Below are 20742 nucleotides of genomic sequence, written 5' to 3' on the forward strand. Positions count from 1 at the left end.
CAGTCTCACTTAGTAGTATATTCCCCTTAAAGCCGCTGTGCTTAGGGGGAATGGCCACATGGCTGCTCGCCAGGCCCTCTACTTATCAGTCTTACATCACCAGTGTCAGGCTCGGGCAACGCAGTTTTGGGGGATAGTATCTAATCTCCACGCAGTTTTGGGGGTTAGTTATTTAATCATCACTCATCGTGCTATGTATATCTATGGAGTGGTGATGCCCGAGCCTAGTCGCCAAATTCAACTATATGCTGCTTCTAATAAACATGTTAAAGGAACACGTGAGTTATCTGACTGAAATGGGGCGAAGCCTGCGAGCTAGTTCAGGCAGTCAACTCGAGCACTTATGCTGCATTCATACATAACGCCCCTTGCCACTCTGCAACCAACCAAACAGAGTCTCCTTAATATGCCGCTCTATTTAACCTGCCAGATCTCTCTCCATGCATTGCTTGCTGCTGCTATTGCTGCAGCTACCTCTACGTCGCTGCTGCTTGCCTGCCCCACCACCACCCCAGCTTCCACCTGTAGGCTCGGGGGTTAGTTATTTAATCATCACTCATCGTGCTATGTATATCTATGGAGTGATGATGCCTGAGCCTAGACGCCAAATTCAACTATATGCTGCTTCTAATAAACATGTTAAAGAAACACGTGAGTTGTCTGACTGAAATATAAATAGATGTGTTTTTAATGAACATTTCCAACAAAATTATGACAAAGACAACATTGACGACAACAAACAGCACCATTCTGGACAATCTGGGCAGAGGAGCTAATAGATAAAATAAAATAAATATTCAAATAATAATACAATTATCAGGAAAATTAGGCGCCACATCCTTATCATAACATTAGAAGAGACCAAATCATATTTAATTCACTTAAACTAAAGAACACTAGCGCATTTATTAGGGACTATATTCAGCTGTGGATTGATATGCGTTGGTTCATATTTGCAACCTGAGGGCAGTTTTTAAGGGAATCAAAATTGACATTGACTATGTAGACATCGCCCATGTTCATCGTAACGAAAGATAATGATACCATGTTTAACAATTTGGCATATTTGTATTCCATTACAAAACAACAGGGCTCTCTGGTGGAAATAAGTAAGCTATATCAGGCTTTAAACATTTTAAAATAACAGTAAGAAAATCTATATCAGGCTTTGGTGGACTCTTCCAGTGATGAAAAACCATCCTTGACATCAATAAAAAGTATCTTGATGCACATTTGACATTTTTCTGTTTAATATACAGATATTAAACAGCTAAGGGATGTGGATGAATACTTGTGAGACTCTATGTTTCTGGTGATGTCCTTGAAGGAAGTGACAGAAAACGTGTGTCTATTCTTAGACTCTTCCGCTGTACACTTAGCGGATGGTAATATCAAATTAGGTGTGCTGAAAATCTTGTAATCACTTATTATCTTTCTAACAATAACTGTCACAGGTCCGAGCACACGTCTTTCTCTATGATTTTAATATTTATGATGATTAAAGACGTCAACAAACATTTTTTTCTTTTTTGCAGGATTGCCTCGCAAATATATTTCAAAACGTTGTTTATTATTATGATGCTTTTGTCATATCAACATAACTCCACTGATGCTGCCAAAACATGCAGTCTAAACTTGGCCTGGAGGTTGAAGCTCCAGTGGCAGAACATTGGATTTCCTCTCAAACAGAACGTTGTCACTCTCATAGATGATAGATTTGCATTTCTCCTTGAGTGTGTCTATGACAAATATTTTAACGAATATAATAAGCTTCTACATCTTAATCTGTATACATGGTTATGAATGTAAGCCGTGTCATATATGTTAATTGTCCAAAGAAAAGGAGACTATGTACCCATAGTAAAGTAAGTTTATTTGACCTAGTTATCCAATCAAGCTGCAACCTGTAAACGAGTTCTGCAGAAGAGGCAGACATCTGTTGAGATAGAGTCAAGCAGATGTTAGATATTATGTGTTTACGTAGGCGCTATTTCTATTGCTCTCCCAGCTTTATCATCGCTTTACTTTTTCCTGAACATGGGAACAACAGTCATTGCTGTGCAGGGGCGCCGCCAGGGATTTTGGGCCCCATGAAAATATATCACATTGGGCCCCACCACCAGGCACAGGCCACTTTGTTTATAAATTACCTCGAGGGCCGTACCAAATGGTCTAGCGGTCCGTATACGGCCCAGGGGCCGGAGGTTCCCCACCACTGCTTTAATATAATAACATTAGTATTAATATCATAACCAAAATGTCTGATTAACATTTTGTTTACAGACTGATCACTCAATGCTTCAAACTGTCCATCATCCTAAATAGACTAAAAGCAGTTTTTTGTTTTATACAGATCATTAGCTATGTGGGAAAATACTGTGATTGAAATGTATAATTTAAATTAGATGTTAGCTTTTTGTTATATATATATATATATATATATATATATATAGTATTCCAGTCTCCCTTCAGATATGTTAAGTGCATGTCATTCAACACAATGCTGCTCACCTCCTTCAGTTGGGAGAAAAGCTGGTGCAGGTTCAGCCTTATGGGGGGACAGGGCTGCTGAGCTTAGAGATGGATCTGTTGGTCCTGGCACCAGGGGGAGGGACAACTGATTTAGTATGAATAGGCGCTAAAAATGTGCCTGAATTTATTAAAGGTAGGGAGGTAAGAATGGAGAAACCAGCTCGAGTGCGCTAGAATTTGAAAGTACACAACCGAAAAAAATCTGCCCCTTCCTTCAGAGTTCCTTACAGAGCCCCTCTTCCAACACACACGAACACGCACATGACCAATGAGGGCACAAGATAAGTTTGTGCCCAGATGGAAGGCTGACAGGCAGGTAAGCCATCCAGTCATTTTTGCCGGGCCGGCTTGTCGTGCTTTTTACAGCGCCACAGCTTCCACAGATGACATTTTTGTATGTATCTATTGTCAAAGCATTTAATATATTCATTGCTATCGGGATGTTAAGAGCATTCCATGGAATATAACAAAAAGTGTTTCTGAAGTGAATTACCTACCATACCTTTAAATATCAGCTAAAAGAGCAGTGAAAATAAAGACCTCTGAATTTTCTGTAAAGATATTAACATTACTTAAAGGTGGGGTAGGTAAGTTTGAGAAACCGGCTCGAGATCGCTAGAATTTGAAAATACACAACCGGAGAAAATCTGCCACTTCCTTATAGAGCCCCTCCTCCAACACACACGAACGCGCACATGACCAATGAGGGCACGAGATAAGTTTGTGCCCCGATGGAAGGCTGACAGGCAGGTAAGCCATCCAATCCTTTTAGCCGGCCCGGCTAAACGGATTGGTTGTACTTTTTACAGTACCACGGCTTCTACAGATGACATTTTTTTTATTTTTTGTCAAAGCACTTAAGATATTCTTTGCTATCGGGATGTTAAGAGCATTCCATGGAATATAACAAAAAGTGTATCTCAAGCCGGTTTCTGAAACTTACCTACCCGACCTTTAATGTCAGCTTAGTAAATAAAAAAACATTAGCTAACAGACTAATTTCCACCACTCATGGACCACACCCACCTTTTCATTTTTCACCTCATTGTGAAAAACTGGGTGACATACTGTCGCCCTTTAGTCCCTCTCTCTTGTCTTTATCTCCTTTCTCTTCTTTTCTTAGAGCCTGACTTTGTTGGTCGTTGAAACATGGTACAACACACGTATGTAGGCTAAGTACTAGCATCCCTCCTCACATGCTTTCACTCTCTACAAGTGCCGGTGCCGCACCGCTTTTGGAGGCAGGACCAAACCATTACAGGTAAATAGAAGGGGGTGTACAGAGGCTTTGGGTAATTAACTTTTGGAAGAAAATAAGTTAAATAAATCGTAAGTTTAGTGAGTAATTTATCAATATAACGTTCTATTAATGTTAATTATTGATTAAAGGTTACTTTTTTTCTTAATGTTCTGAACATTTTGGGGCCCCTGTCAGTCATGGCCCCTTAGAATCGTCCTAACTTTTCACCCCCTTACGGCGCCCCTGTTGCTGTGATCACACATATTACCCCCTGGACCCTTCTCACAGCTCCTGCTTTAGTTATGTGCTGCTGACAAAATGTCCCTCTTTAAATCTGGCCACTGATGGATATCTCCTGCCTGCCTGTCAGACTGTCAGCCTGATGTAGGTCCTCAGAGAAAAGTGTTCCTTCTCTTGTAATAAAAGTGCAAAAATGAATGTGCCAAAGCCCCTTAAGGAAGCATTATGTACCTGTATTGCGTACCTGCTCGGTTGGTATTGATTTAACATGTGTTACTTATTATCTGTAGGGGCCTCCATCAACTCCGGTGTTACAAATAATTGATTGTCAGACAGTGTGTAGATGAGCAATGCAGCAAAGTTGGATGAAATCACCTGTGTACAGAATGTTTTTTTCCACCAGTTCTAGCTTTGAATCTGATATGACGGATGCACACATTTATTCCTTTTTATCTGAACTACACAGCTGTGGTCGTATCAGCGTCTGAGAGTAGCATTGTAGTTTCAACCTTGAGGCTCAGATCCTCCTGTCGACTCATTTTGATCCAATAGCCAGAAAACCTGTTCCTTGTTGTTTCGAGTCTTCATCAATGTGGATTCTAGATGAGAGAGTATTAGATAAATACTTTAATAAGATCTCCTTAAGTGGTCTACCCCTTCAAATGTACATGTTCCTGTTTTCTTTTGATAGTCGAGGGAGAGTGTGCACTCAATAGGAAGAGAGAAGAGGACAGAGGGATAGCAGAAAATTGTTCCTTTCTTACAAAATTGAATTGTTCACTGGTTTTAGATGTAACTCAACAAGGCATAGTGCTTTTCCATGAACAACAACAATTTTGCGGCTCCATGGTTTTAGTATTTGTATTGGAGAGCTCACTGATCCCAGCAGCCCCTGAATATTTCGGGAAAATTGAAAAAGTAGATATTCACATATTGATAGAAACAGAGTTTTGTTCATGCTTTTCTTTAAAGGGTAAAGACATTACATGTAGAAATAATCATAGTCCTCAGGGTATTTTAGACTACATCATCATTGGGCTGCATTTATTTTAGACCACAAATAATCCGTTTGAATATGTTTTTTTCCATACCCAGCAATCTGCCCAGAAGAAATATCCCAAAAACAGCAAAATGGTTGTTCTTAAACACTTAATGATATTGGGCTTTAGACTGCATGCTTTACATGAAAACCAAACCAGCTTTTAAAGTCGATGGTACTTTAGGATGAATTTCGAAAGACTTTGGCAGAATAACATGTTGTGTTTCGTTTTTGGTTAATGAACATTTGGGGAATCAGTGTCTGGGGACTTTGTCCTGGCTGGTTTTCTCTGTGTATGCTGCTCGGGACGTATGTGCCATACAAGCCTACACGGCTCATGTTCAGAGAAACAAAGAAAGGCATCAGTGAAGTGGAACTTCTGGGTGAACTATTCATATCTTAAACTGCTCTGTAACTTTTTATTCATGTATTTTTTCTTTTAATGTTTATTTTATTATCTTTTCTTTTTAATGACTGTTTTTAAATGCCTTTGTCTGAATGTCTTTCATTTTTGTAAAGCACCTTGAATTGCCTTGTGTTGAAAGGTGCTATATAAATAAACTTGCCTTACCTAACATGACTGAAAGTAGTTGCCGAAAGAGTCATGTGAGAATTTAAAGCAGAGGGTATTTTATTTTTGTTTTCCAAAGTGCTTCTACTGCATAAAGTCATCTCTAAATGTCCTTATACATATCATTTCATCTAAGTCATTGTAAGAGACTTTGGAGGGTAGTATGTGAACTCAACATGGATCAAATTAGTAGCCTAGCTACTGTAAACTTGTTTAATTTAACTCAAAGGAATAGTCAAGCAGGAGAGGGGTACAGCTATACTGGCTCTGTCCAAACAAAAACCGCCTAGCTACATCTCAAGCTCACTAATGATCATGTTCTTGTTAATTTAACTCAAAAGTGTAAAAACAACAGTTCACCTTTTATGGGGGGTTGTGTGTCAGAAAATGTCTCGGCCAGGTGCAGTTTCCAGGCAACCAGCGGAGACTCCAGGTAGTTACAGCTGTAATAGCCTGCTTCCAGTCGCTAACCATGCCGCTAACAGGCTGCTGGCCTCACATGTTTACTGCATGGACATCAGAGTGGCATTGCTCTTCTTGTCTAACTCTGCAAATAAGATGATTAAACTGTTTTCCAAAATGACAAACAATTCCTGCAGTTGCACGCAGAGCTGGTTGTGGTTTAATTTTAGAGAAAATATTCTGCACCAGAGCCTGGAAGTGGTCATCCTTGGGAAAAAAACATTTGGCATGAAAACATCGCATGATGGTTCAGTTGTTGAGGTCAAGTCAATTTAGAGTGCACTTACCAGGGTTCTTTGTGAGCTGCTGTTTATGAAGTCAGCTTTAATGGCTAAAGAGGAGACTTTAAAGGGAACCCAAGAAGCCGTGGTCGGGCACAAGCCTATAATTAACATTATTCCTGTCATGTGTGACTACTTCAGACTCTAGCTGTTTGTCCGCACCTGGAAACTGCTTGGCATCCTCCAAATTACATATTATGTGAAGATGTGAGAAAAATATAGATAGATGGATGGATAGATAGATAGATGGATGGATAGATGGATAGATGGATGGATAGATGGATGGATGGATGGATGGATGGATGGATAGATGGATAGATGGATTGATAGATAGATAGATAGATAGATAGATAGATAGATAGATAGATAGATAGATAGATAGATAGATAGATAGATAGATAGATAGATAGATAGATAGATAGATAGATAGATAGATGGATAGATGGATGGATGGATGGATGGATATATACTAATAAAGGACTGGCTTATCTATAGCCAGTTGAGTAGCACTTGAAATGTTTGGCTCTAGGAAACCTGATGTACTTATATGATTCTGTTTTCTTCAAGGTTGTGTCTTCCTGGTCAAATGTACTTATTGTAAGTCGCTTTGGATAAAAGCCTCAGCTAAATGCAATGTAATGTAATGTAAATAGATGGATGGATGGATGGATAGATGGATGGATAGATATTTTTATGTTAAATGTATATCGTTTTTTCCTTTCGATTGTCTTTATTATAATGTTGTGTTGATCTTTTATGTACACAAAACATCTAACGCATCCTCAAATGCCCCTCCTGATGTTTCTTGCGTTCTCTCTGTTCAAAGTTTTTTAGGGTTTATTTCTTATCTATGCAAGGGTTGAAAAGTGGTCTGCTCTACAAATCAAGGCAAATGTGTTATTTGTGATCAAATCGACATGACTCTACCATCACAAAAGTCAACATTTCCTTCAATTCGGTCCAGAGAAATGTTGGAAGTACATTTGAGAGAAGCTATCAAAGGGTATATTGGATTTTCTGAGGTATAAAGGGGCTGTCAATAATTGATTGCCTTTTCCCTGGCCGCTCAGTAATCACCATGTATTGTACTGCTACACATAGAGCTGTTGCTGCAGTTATCCCCAGAACACCACCTGATTCTGCACTACACTTATATGCCGACTAAAACATCAATACATTAATCAAGCCTATTTCTATGCTCCGATGTAAGCATCTGACTTGATCATCTCCCCCGTCATTATTTATGCCACAGCACCCTATAATTCTGTCTCCAACACAAGGCTTATTCTCAAAACCGAGCCAGATGTGGAAAGCCCTAAACTACAGCGTTGGCTCCTAAAAACCAAAGCCTCTGAATACCACTTGAATGAGAACCACATTCGTGCAGACGTAACCTAACATTTAAAGTTTGGAAGCAAAACCGTGCAAACACAAGCAGAGTTTTTGCAGTGATGAAATAGTAAAAGGCATAAAGATCGTCTGCAGCCGGCCAAATGAAAACCGAGCAGAGAATCAAGCAGATAACAAATATCTATTTGTTTAAAAAGGACATTTGATTTGCAATTATATTTGGGATTTGGAGACCACTCAAATGAAAGGTATCCACGTGAGGCGAGTGCGTTTGTTAAGCAGCTGAGGAAAGAGCATTTTCTATTCGATGACTGTAATGTTTACAACTGGTGTGAAAGGTGGGAGGTTTAATGGCCACGTGAGAAGAGAGAGCAGCATCTCAGCTCAGGTGATCAGGGCACACTGCATCAGCCTCGATGCTGCTGATCACAATGAGGACATTTGCAATCTCTAGCAGAAGTCTAAAATAAAAGGAGTCTGAACTAAGAGAGCAATGCTCATTAAAGACTCTCAGGGAAATCAAATGCAACATCCTTTGCTGTATTTGAGATGCTCAGTCTGATGTTACTGGTGTTGAAACAATAACAAACTATTTTCCTTTCCCATATCTCACCTGTATTTTAGTTTTGTAACAGAGGTGTTATATCTAAAAGCAGACACATGTGTGACTCGAGCTGCTGACCCTTTGCACTCTATGGCTAAAGTGTTCTGAGTCAGATAAATAATCACTGACATACTATTTCTGGTGCTATTATGCTTGGTCCTGCTGCTTTTCTTCTCATATCTCGCCAAGATCTCATTTAATAAGCTTTCATTTCTTTATTTTGTTGAGTGAGAACTTTTTCCCTAGTTGCCTTTATTTCTCTTTCAACTATAGCTAGACATACCATATGTTTGTTCCTACTTTTTTCTTCTTTACCGTCTTGTGACACATCCATAAATCCATCAACTTGAGCACCTTATCCATGATATATTATAATGTGTATTAGACTGCAGTGACTGCATCATAGTTGTTTCATATTTTACTAAATATAAGCGACTGTTCTTTATGAAATAAACATATCATTGAAGCTTGAGCATGGGGGTTGTTGATTTTGTTTTGTAACAAGTTGTCTGTATTAAATTACAAATAGACGCTGTACATTTTAATATAAAAGCAGATTGTGGTTACATCTTAAGTGTCTTTGAGCACCAGGAAAGCCCAATGTAAATGCCATGTATTATTATTATTATTATTATTATTATTATTATTATTATTATCATTAAATGTAAAGGTAAATGGACATTGTGTTATAGATCCTCAAACCATGTGAAACACTATAATGTTATGCCTACGAATAACAGCAGAAACCTCCTATGAGCTCTGACTGAGGCTCATCCCCTGTAGTCAAGTTTGAAATGTATTTCTGACTCAGAATTTCATTAGAGTAATGAAGCCTTTGGTCCGGAGTTACTGTTGTGATGTGCTAATGAAAGCCACTTTGATCTAAAATAACTCAGGAAGTTGAAGCGCATCCTGGAGCCATGCGAGGAATTCAAACAGTCCTGATCTGCTGAGGTAACACGGAGCATGTGCTCACATTAGTTTTACTCATATTAATAGAGATAGGAGGAAGGAACAGCAACAATGGCTGATAATCAAAAGTAATTTTTCTCTCCAATCTTACTATTTCCTCCAGACCTCAACTCAATTTTTCCCCGAGCCTCCTTCTATTGTTCTTTATTATCACACCATCACTCGCTCGAAAACCTGACACCCCATTTATTGCATTTCCATTTTAATGAATGGTAACAAAGTCAAGGGAATTTTAATTAATTGTCAGTCTCTAATTCGTGTTTTCCATACTATGTGGTTTATATTGTTACAGCATTCTTCATTACTTCTCACAGTTCAATACTAACTAGAATTATAATGGTTTTTCTGTTATATTGTTTTCTTTATTCCTCCCTCTCTTTGTGTTTGTCAAACAATACTTCTCAAAACAAATTGTGTGCAAGTCAATAAGTAATTACATTTAAATGACATCAGATACCGTGACTGGTATATAAATATACTGTATGTGGCTAAGTCGTAATGTTTAACAATGTTTTCATATCCAAATGGACTCTCATTTGTGATTTATTATCATTTAATTCAAGTTACAGATAATAGACGTCCCTAAGGGAGGTATAAAATCCTGCTATCTCTAAACTACTCATTGCTCACAACTGCATGTGCTGCAACAGCTTGCTGTCCTGCAGTACAGTAAATGACAGACTTTGCTGCACATGTTTCAGTGGGTTTCCTCCCACAGCCCACAGACATGCAAGTGTGCAACTGTGGGTGTGAGTCTGTGATTGTTTGTTTGCTGATATGTGATAGACTGCTGACTGATCCAGGGTGATTCCCTTCATTCTGTCCATGGAAGTTAGTGCAGAGAAATGTATACTGGTTTTTTCTACATTTAAAAAAAAACTTCAAAGAAATAAGCTCTTGGGCCTATTTGACTATTTTAATATGATCAAAGTCTGGCAGGATCTGGACCATGCGAGGTTTAATAGCAGTTATTCAAATAAAAATCTCAAGACCCCTACAAGTCATTTGAATACACAAGAAACAATATCTATCAAAAATGGGATATTTATATTTGTTTTAAGACACCTTGCGTTCATCAGGATTGTTTCTTTAAAGGTGTCTGAGGATTCAAGGATCCAACACATTTATTTAAAAAACCAGCCTGTTGAAAAGACACCTATTTGACAATTAGATATATATGTGACAATATCTTAGCTAATGATTTTACAGTGCCAGATACATTTGACTAAATTGTTCATAATACTGTACAGTTTGTTGGCAGATGGCTGTAAAGAATCTTCTTAGTTACCGCAGCTGCTCCCTGTGTGGGTCGCTAATCTGGATTATGTTTGTACAGTAAATAGCTATACAATTCAGGTCTTCAGATAAAGCTTTCTTCCCCAAAAACCTCACGCTTTCACTGAAGATAAATTATTTAGACTGGTATTAGGCAATAATCAATACAAAGTGAATGATGGAGACTCTTGCTCAAGCAAAATGTAATGTGTTTTACTTGGCTGTCATAGGGCTATACTTCTTGATTTAAATGTATATTATGTCCATTTATAATTCACTTGTTGACCTACTGTTAATGTGCATTTAACCGAACAGAAACCGTTAATAGGCACACTTTTTTACACCAGATATTATGACTTGTCATATGGGAAAGCTCAGGTGTTACCAATAACATTAACAATGGCTTAACTATCCCTGTAAGCCATAATAGTGTTAAAGTTAAAATGGTCCTAGGTGATGAGAAAGTAAATGTATTTGAGTCATTTATGTATTCACAATGCTGCCTGAAAAGATCACCATCCCTGAAAGGTTTCCCGGTCCAAACAGAACATTTACTGACTCTTTGGGGCAATTTATTGAACTCGACGCATGCATGATGTATTAAGTGCATGAAACCCAGAGAGGGGTTACATCCCTTCCTCTGGTCTATAAGCCCCTGATGTGCGGTCACCCACCCTTGGCTTTTAAATGTAAGGTTTCTTTTTTAAGATGTCCGAATGAAATGCATAATCCAGGGCTGGCTGTACACACTAGGCATAATTCTGCTCCATGGCAGAGGTCGACTCTCCATTATTTCTCCCTGGCAGACTGGACCCTCCCATTTGTGTGCAGCTGGACCCTTTCATTATTTACACTTGAAATGACAATGACATCATGTGTGTGCAGCTGCAATATTAGCATCCATCCATGGATTTGTGTGACAAAATAGTGAGGTGGACAACGGTCCTCCTACAGTATTTACATGCTAATTATATTCAGAGGTTTTCTGCTTCTGCAACAGGGCGAGGTCAAATAGAAAATAGATACAATGTGATTAGTCAATCAAAGCTCATGTTGGTATTTTTTAAGTGAAAACTGTGACAGACTTTGTTGACTAGCCACTTCTGTGCCATGATGGCTGGCATCGCTCTTTGAGGCTGACTCTTTGGTTACCCTCCCTCAGTCTAAAGTTGAAAAGGTTGCAGGGAGATGAATGCTAGTATTCTTATCCTATACACTGTGTGCAGACAACGTTGAGAAAAATATGGGATGTTTGGCAAAGAGAATAACCAAATACAAGATTTTATTTCATTTGAACAGAACAACTCTACCAAGCAATCACATACACTGTATAATGTCAGAACTGCTATGTATCCAAGTCTAATAGATACAAAACTTGGCCAAACATGTGATCAAGCAAGCCTCAAAATTACAATAACAATGAATACTAATCGCTGCTTGTCTGTTTTTGGATGCCACTCAATTCTCACAGCACTGAGTCAGAAATGACAGAAACATTGATATGCAGTTCTATGAGGTGCAGATGATGATGATGACATCTTCTTGATGCTTATACACAAAACTGTTTTGGATGGGTGTGTACTGTGTACACTCAAACTATGTTTGCACACTTTTAACATCCAAACTCCTCTTGTGTATAGTCTATATGGTGGCATCTCACTGTATCTGTTTTACCACATACGTGGTAATAGGCTACTTTTATTTCTCTATTCTTAGAATAATGAAGCAATATTTCGCATTCACTCGCCCTTGAAAAGCGATACAATTCAACACAGCAAATGCAATACTGTTTTAAGACATCCCCCTCTAGATTAAGAAATGTCTATTTACATAAACTTGACATGTTTACTGATCCCGACAGAAGACATATTCAGTGTAGCTTGTCCAAATTTTGTCCTCGTTTGGATCATTGCTGGTGTAGGCGCAGGTGCCTGTGGAGCTGCAGGCCACCATATGAAAGCCCACCTCGGTCAGCTTATCAAATGCCTGCTCTAGAAAATTATACTTGAGATAGTACCGGGATGTGTATCTCTCCGGGGGTCTGTCCGGGTCTCTGCTCTCATTCAGCGTGTCTCCAAACACTTCCTTGGCCAGGGCCGTCTTCCCGCAGACCGTGATGCGCGCCACTCTCCTGAATTTGGCGTCGGTTTGGATGTCTCTGCCAATGGTGTACGAGCCTCGGTATCCTATCGTGATATAGCCCGGCTTTCTGGAGTCCAGTGACGGGGAGCACGTGGCCCCGCTGACCGACATGGTGCGTAAAGTCTCCATGCCTGCTGAGGAGCCGCACTGCTGCGGACCTTCCTCCGTGTCGCTCTGGCTGATCTCCTCGCAGATTGAATTGTCCTTACTCACCCGGGGGCTAAGGCGTTTGGCAAGGTCTCGCAGCTGGAAAAAGTCAGCCTCTCTCTGCAGCCGACTTTTCTCCGGGAAGAAGTCCGGCAAGACCAAGTTCAGGTCTCGGAGATAATCTAGGATGTAGCGGAACAAGAAGCCGTCCCTGTCCAAGAAGTAGCGCCCTTTGCTGTCCCTCGCCAACTCTTTGGGTGACTTCTTGCTGAACATGTTCCACAGCAGCGAGTCTGGGACGGCCACGAGAGTTTTGTGTCTGGTAACATAAACCTGTCCCCCGACATTGAGCTCGATGATCTCTGAGAACGGGGAGCCCGGGTCGCTGCAGTTGGTCACTGCGCGCTCTGTGTCGGCCAGTGCCATGTTCTCTGAGCCGCTGCACTGATGTGAGATCAGTGGAAACACTGAGCGACTGAGAGGCAGAGGCTTGTTTATGAAGCCTGCTCTTAGCACGTGCGTGAGTGCGCGTGCGTGCGTGACAACTGTAAAATTAACATTTAACTATGACATGACTGCCTTGCCTTGTGCATCTCTCTCTCTTTCTTTATCTTTGTGTGCGTGTGTGTGTGCGTGCGTGTGTAAGAAAGAGAGAGAGTCTCTCCCAGCATCAAGCAAACCCTCTCATCTGATTGTGTGTAATTTCAGTTTCCTGCCCTGTTTCGCATTAAATAAATCTTACGCCATGAATGTTTATTTAATTAAAATAAATTGTGTTGAAATTTATTTTTGCAAGTCCCATGTGAAAATACAGAACCAGAAACCATGACATGAATTCTAGCTTTGAAGTCAAAAATGTGTTAGAAAATATGGAAAGAGTGACACCCATTGTAATTCTGATGGAAATGCAGCTGTCTAACACACACGCACACACACACACACACACACACACACACACACACACACACACACACACACACACACACACACACACACACACACATACACACACACACACACACACACACACACACACACACACACACACACGCGGACAGATGACTCTCAAACAGCCCTTTGAACAATTTAGGAGATACAAAAATACTGACCATCAAGGTTCAAATTTCTAATTGAATATGTTGGGTATCAGTCAAGAAGGTTAGCTGTGGTGGGATGGATGTAACTACATTTACATGTTTGCTGTACTTCAACAACACACTTTTACATTGAGTATATTCATTGTGTCCACCTCACTTGCCAGAGGGAAATGTTGTGCATTTTACTCCATCTATACTAATAAATGTTACTTATAAACATGACATGCTTAAGATGCAGCATTGTGATGCAAATCTTCCCATTAATATACATACATTTTGTACTTTTATTGGAAAATGAGTATTTGAGGAACATGTTATTCATAGCAAGGTCAGTGAGGGTTATTCCTCCTGTGTATAAATACAGACTTAAACTAAAGCTGACTTAAATCTTTATAATATGCTCTGCCCAAGTCAGATGGTCACTTGATACAAAATAAAGTAATCTTACTACTATTATTATTATTATTATTATTATTATATATTTCAGCAGACTTAATAATAGCCAACAGTTCACTGTGATGATTTGTATTTCTTTCTTCTGTGATTTCCTTTGTAACATGCATCCATCGCAAACACAACTAACATAGGCTGTTTTATACCACTTCTTTCATTTTCTAAGATATGGCTTTCAAGAAATTGCTGAAACAACTGATTTAGTCATTGTGAAAGTTCCTACTTCTCATTGTGGCGGTCTTGAGCCACTTTGGAAAGTTGGTAGACCAGCCTTCAGATAGAGTGATTACCTATAAAAGTCGGCTGCACTGCAATGTTTGCTCAATTGAAGACATTTGCTCCAAACAATGCTATGCAAGGTATGTTTGTTTTTTATGTTTATTTTCGTCTTTTATCTATTTGTTTTGAGCTTTTTTAAGTATTTTAAATTAAATTAAGTGACATATTGAGTATTTAATATCATATATTAGGCATATTTTTGAAATACTTACTTGTTCGATCCTTTACCACTGCACTCTCTCTGGGGTGCTTTGCATTTGATCTGACTGGCCCTGTTTCACCTTTGCAGGGTATTACAGAGAGCTTTGGCGCTGCCATCCATGCTCTAAACACCACCAAGCTGACAGATGGAGTGATTAGCAGGAGCAAAAGGATGATGCTGGACACCCTGGGTGTTGGGCTAATAGGCAGCAGGACAGCTGTCTTTAACAAGGCTCTCACGTACAGCCAGGTACAGTAAACTGCTCTACTGTGTGTGGGTATGTTAAACCTGCTCAAATATGGCAATGTATAACATCATTTAAAAAAAAATCTAATGAGAAAAAATGAAGATGATTTATTACTTAAGAAGCATTCCAAAAAAAGCACAAATATGACTTATATAATATTTTTAATAAATACTATATCTGTCTGTGTTCATTTGGATACTATAAATCTTGTTGTATTAGTATCAAACTGTCACCATTACATCTCTCTTTATTTGCCCTCATAAGAAGGTGTCTGTGTTAAAAATAAACTAAAATACTAAGCTACCGTCTTTAACACCTGTCAAATATATTGATTGTACTGTGATTCATTTCCTTTTTCTAATCAGATTATGTCATTATAATTCTGCTTCCTGTGCTTCTTCAGGCCTGTTAGTTATTTTTCCCTTTTTTAGCTGCCATTTGTTTATAATTGTTTGATAGAAATTAGCAACAAGTTTAGAGTAACATCCATTTGTACTGTTACTGATCCTCACAATATTGTCTGCTTACAGTCCTTCAAGTCTGACGAGAGGAGCAGTGTTTGGGGTAAATCCCAGATCACTCTTCCTCCTCCTTACGCTGCATTTGTCAACGGCATAGCGGTAAACTCAATCAAATAAATGCATCATAAAATATAGAAAACAAACAGATGATGTGGTTTGACCTCCGATTATCTGTTCTGTCTCATTGTGTGGTAACAGGTTCACTCCATGGACTTTGACGACACGTGGCACCCGGCCACTCACCCCTCGGGGGCCGTGCTCCCCGCCCTGCTGGCCCTCGCTGAGACGCTGCCCAGCCGGCCCTCCGGTCTGGACCTGCTGCTGGCCTTCAATGTGGGCATTGAAGTGCAGGGCCGACTCCTGAGGTTCTCCAGAGAGGCCTTCAACATCCCTGAGAGGTGAGATATTCAGTCATATCGACCAAAATCAGAGAATATGCAAATGTGTGTCCAATGGTAAGCTGGACACTGGAAATATATGTGAGTGTTCATGGGTTTGATTCCCCTAAATTACTAAAGTACAACATCTACTTCTGGTGGTATCAAGCCAGATACCACCAGAAGTGTTATATGAGGTTTTTCAGGAAAGGAGGTGGTCATCACACAGCATTAAAAAATACATCCAACAGAAACATCACTTGCCAGAAACACCTCACCTCATTACGAATTCATAAACCTCACTCAAGAGTTTTCATAAACAGCTAGGTTTGTAGCTTATTTTTAAATAACATACTTGTTCCCATGCTGTAGTGTTGTGAACCCCGCAAATAGTGCCAAGAGAAATCTCAGACACAAATGTGCAACACCAAGGAAATAAATGTAGGAAAAAAATAAGAAAAAGGTGGTTGTCTTTGCCAGAAGAATCAGATGGTTCAAACTAACTTATTGGGCCAATATTTTATCTGCTGATTATTTATTTGATCAATTACATAATCATTTAGTCTATAAAATGTCAGAAAATAGTTCACTATTTGTCTTTCCCATCCTCAAACTGCTTGTTTTGTCAAACAAAACAAGAGCAAGTGAAACCCAGCTAATCCTTCAGTAATAACTTTATAAACTCAATCAATGTAATATTTTTTTAAGGACTTCATCGATTACATAACAATTTATTATTCAATCACTAATCTCTGATCTTAATTATCGATGTTTTAAACTCAAATATATTCTCTTGTTTTGTTACACTTCCTTCCTCTTCTCCCCCCTCTCTCAGATTCCACCCCCCTAGTGTAGTTGGGGTAATGGGCAGCGCTGCAGCCTCAGCGAAGCTCCTGGCTCTGTCCCCCGCAGAGTGCATCCACGCTCTGGCCATCGCAGCCTCCTCTGCCGGGGCTCCTCTGGCCAACGCTGCCACGCAGACCAAACCTCTCCACATCGGGAACGCTGCTCGCAGAGGGCTGGAGGCCGCCCAGATGGCCCAGATGGGACTGGAGGGGAACCCAGCCATCCTGGATATACCCAGTGGGTTTGGGGTTTACTACAAGACTACAGTCCTTCAGCAATGACAGTTCCTGCTTCTGGTGACTTTAAATGGATGCTGGAAGACCAGGATATAGCCGTCAAACGCATCCCTGCTCACCTGGGGATGCACTGGGTTGTGGATGCAGCGCTGGCAGCCCGGGCAAAGCTTGAAAACACGGCCAGAAACTTTGACCTCGGGCAGATCAGAAGGGTCACACTCAGAGTGCCTCCCTCCAAGTATGTCGACTGCCCCTTGCCTTCCACAGAGCACCAAGCCAGGCACTCATTTCAGTTCAACGCCTCCTCCGCCCTGCTGGATAACAAAGTGACCGTGTCTTCCTTCAGTGAAGCTCAGATGAACCGGCCTGCACTGAAGGAGCTCCTCTCCAAAGTGAAAGTGGAGACCCCTAAAGATAACCAACCCAGCTTTGACAAGATGTACTGTGAGGTTGAGATAGAAACAGATCAGGGGCAGAGTTACGCAGCCAGATGTGATACCTTTTACGGCCACTGGAGGAAGCCACTGAGTCAGGAGGATCTGGTGGACAAGTTCAGTGTTAATGCTTCTTCAGTGTTGTGTTCAGAGGGGGTGGAGGGCCTGATCGACGTGGTAGGAAACATGGAGAGAGTGAGAGAATGCTCAATCCTGGGTTCATATCTCAGGTTGACAAGCAGTCAACAGGAGCAGTGTTACAGCCTGCAAAGATTGTAAATATACGATTAGAATGATGTACCGAGTCGAGTGTGTTATATCTGTGTGAAGACATTTTATATTTTAAACACAAGAATCATAATGTAAGTATTTGTATTGCTTCCAAGGGGTAAGAAATAAAGTGAACAGCAAAAGTGCTTTTTTTTTCATTTTATTGCATTTTCTTTACAATAACTTAGTTGCTGTTGAAAATGTGATTTGCATTGACATCACAATACTGAATCACTGCTTCAAACGGAGATTCTTTTTTCAATTAATCAGAACATATAGTGCACATTACTGCTACAAATGTGTATATTTAAGTAGTATATCTGAAAGTGCTTTTAATCCTGGAGTTACTGTATCATTATTATATCAGTTAGTTCAGTAGGCAGCTACTGTTAAGCTCTCTAAAATGACAGCCTACATTTTTGAGCATTAGCCATTTCAAGCAAGTTTCAACACGTCCTGCACCATCGTGCCAATTCCATCATATATCTCGTGTATTGGAGCTTCGCACATGAACGCAGAGGTGGTGACCAGCTTGTTCTTCTCGTCCACGTGGCTCTCGCTGACGCTCTTATTCACATGTTTGCAGCCCAGCTCGGTGATGGCCGCTGCGGTGTCGGTGGTGTTGGGATACCTGAGAGAGAGAAAGAAGCACCACACAATGTTCAGCTGCTTAAAAGGAAATACACGTTTTTGTCAGTGAATAGTGAAAGGACATGTGAAAAATAGGCTTAAATATGGAAGCCATTAACATGTAAAGATTTATATATATTACTATTTTAAGGCTCATTATGATATTGAATTATGAATCTGCTCCAATGCAGATATGCAAGCATTCTGATTTTGAACACACTTACAAAATATATAAGCTTTTTTGCTACGAAATCAGACACGGCAGCAGTTTAAACAGAACCGGTTATTTATGAAGTACAACGTTGCGTTTAGGACGAAAAATGAACTTCACATCTTGTTTTTTCTCCCAAAAAAAACGTATTTTTGGTTATCAGACTTCTTTTTAGTGACATAGCAAAATTACGAACAATGCAACTTGTGTTGAGCTAGCAGCTGCTAATGTATCCCAATACGCTAGCTGAGAGCGAGAGATACAAGTCAGTATAGTCTTCAGCTCCAAGCAGCACAGCCTATAAGACTTAATAGAGCTTTATATGGAACCACAACATTCTTAAATATACAATATTAATCAAGATCAGCACTGTTGTAGGTGTACCGACACAAGGAATGTGACCGTGTCTTTGTTGCTTTCAATGTATTCCCAAAGAAACAGGGAAGTTAGACTCACTTGTCATCCTTCTCAATCCCGACGGTGACCTCACAGCCAGGAAACACCTTGGCAGCGATGACAGGTGAGATGCAGCAGAGGCCGATGGGTTTTCCCTCTCCGTGGAACGCCTGCAGCACGGCCTTCACCTCGTCGTTAACGGAGCAGTCCTTCCCCTTCACCGCCCACGTACAGAGGTTCTTTGCTGCCCCAAAACCACCTACAATCATTAGAAAAAATTATTATTTGAGTCATTCACGCAGTTGTAGATCAAGGGCGGAAAAGGATATAGATGATCCTTTATTGGAGGTTTATCGTGTTGTGATCAAACCTGGGAATATTATAGCGTCATGGTCTTTGACGCTGAGCTTGGACAGGTCTTGGATTTTTCCACGGGCCAGCCTCGCGCTCTCCACCAACACGTTTCTCTTCTCCTCTGACGGTTCGCCTTTCAGGTGATTCACAACGTGCATCTGCTCCATGTTGGGAGCAAACATGTTTACCTGTCGTGGATAAAGCAAAAGGGAGGACTCATTTCATAACATAAAAATATACTAACACTAGACAACATTAGGACACGCAATAATGATTAGTTTCTTCTTCGTAAAAATATTACAAACATCATGTGAGCCAATTGCCTGTTTTGTCAGACCAACATTTTATAACCAAAATATATTAATAAATGATTAATTATACAGTAAATTAATAAGTTGTCCGAATTGTTGCCAATTACTTGATTGACAAATTAATTAATGCATTTGTCTGGGAAAGTGGGAGCTTTATACATTCAAATAAAGGCAACTTTGGAAGGTACCAGACCTAATTGATTGGTCTCATCAGGTAACAAGGACTGGATTCACTAATGGGAGAAAACAAATCAAATAACACCTTATATTTGAATGCAGGGCTTTTACTTGATTCTTAAACATTTCTACACGGAACTATTTTTTCCTTATTGTATACCATCTGAGTAACGTACGAGTTCCTCCCACTCCACAACCAATAATTCTTACAACGCACACAATAAGGTCATGTGAGTTTTGTTTTGATGCTTGTAAACCTACATATCCTTTAAAACCATTATGCACAAGCACATTGTGTGTAATTTAGTTGTGTAACAGAGCCAGAGTGAGTCGAACAATGCACTGTGAGATATAAACAACATAGCATACAGCCACATTAGCAGTTGCATGTGAAAGCTGTCCTATCAAACTTACAGTCGCACCCCCCCTGCTCAGGTGGACCAGGACAGCGGAGGCCTCGTGGATCTCACTACCGTCATAAACTCCGCAGCCCGCCAAAACCACAGCCACGCGCTTAGCCATCTGAGAGCTGTAGTAACTTTTGTTTATTGTCTGAATGGTCCTGAATGTCCGTACGTTACGACCACAGTGTAGAAGTGTGAGCATGGCGGACTGTCAGCTAGGAGGACGCACACTTCTTCTACGGTTGTTTTTATTTCACTAACCAGCGGTTTCCCAGAGCTTCATCGCCATCTTGTGTCCTAGCCTGCAGTTGCATCTTATCTTTACTGTTTTTATTTTGAGTTTCCTCTGAAATAAATTAAATTGCTACATCATATATCAAACCAAATAGTTTAATGGCAGATTGTACGTGTTTATTTTTATTTTTTTGTGTGTGTCTTTTGT

At 40.1% G+C, this 20742-nt stretch overlaps 3 protein-coding genes across 3 annotated transcripts; 1 reads left to right on the forward strand and 2 right to left on the reverse strand.

Annotated features, from left to right (window-relative positions):
- Window positions 1–11831: 11831 nt before the first annotated feature.
- On the reverse strand, window positions 11832–13343 carry kctd12.1 (potassium channel tetramerisation domain containing 12.1). Its single transcript, XM_034110007.2, has one exon. The coding sequence runs from the start codon at window positions 13279–13281 to the stop codon at window positions 12412–12414; it is 870 nt and encodes a 289-aa protein (XP_033965898.1). The 5' UTR covers window positions 13282–13343; the 3' UTR covers window positions 11832–12411.
- Window positions 13344–14679: 1336 nt separating this feature from the next.
- Window positions 14680–17963, forward strand: acod1 (aconitate decarboxylase 1). Its single transcript, XM_034110006.2, is given in 6 exon segments — window positions 14680–14764; window positions 14974–15135; window positions 15664–15753; window positions 15853–16052; window positions 16867–17132; window positions 17135–17963. Coding segments are annotated over 6 exon segments (1422 nt in total). The 5' UTR covers window positions 14680–14752; the 3' UTR covers window positions 17827–17963.
- On the reverse strand, window positions 17962–20548 carry LOC117466637 (glutamine amidotransferase-like class 1 domain-containing protein 3, mitochondrial). The gene is made up of 4 exons (XM_034110008.1): window positions 20311–20548; window positions 19425–19596; window positions 19115–19313; window positions 17962–18448 (listed from the first exon to the last, which is right to left on the reverse strand). Exons 1-4 carry the CDS (start codon window positions 20500–20502, stop codon window positions 18253–18255), a joined length of 759 nt encoding a protein of 252 aa, XP_033965899.1. The 5' UTR covers window positions 20503–20548; the 3' UTR covers window positions 17962–18252.
- Window positions 20549–20742: the final 194 nt, after the last annotated feature.

The sequence above is a fragment of the Pseudochaenichthys georgianus genome, chromosome 21 (genome assembly GCF_902827115.2).
Source record: "Pseudochaenichthys georgianus chromosome 21, fPseGeo1.2, whole genome shotgun sequence".
NCBI classification, from domain to species: Eukaryota; Metazoa; Chordata; class Actinopteri; order Perciformes; family Channichthyidae; genus Pseudochaenichthys; species Pseudochaenichthys georgianus.

What these genes read in the sequence shown, in the direction of transcription:
- kctd12.1 (XM_034110007.2), bottom strand. Translation starts at nt 13,281, where the DNA reads ATGGCACTGGCCGACACAGAGCGCGCAGTGACCAACTGCAGCGACCCG.
- LOC117466637 (XM_034110008.1), bottom strand. Translation starts at nt 20,502, where the DNA reads ATGCTCACACTTCTACACTGTGGTCGTAACGTACGGACATTCAGGACC. An exon ending in TGAGCAGGGGGGGTGCGACT is followed by an intron (nt 19,597 to 20,310) that starts GTAAGTTTGATA and finishes TATCCACGACAG; the next exon opens with GTAAACATGTTTGCTCCCAA. An exon ending in TGACGCTATAATATTCCCAG is followed by an intron (nt 19,314 to 19,424) that starts GTTTGATCACAA and finishes TAATGATTGTAG; the next exon opens with GTGGTTTTGGGGCAGCAAAG.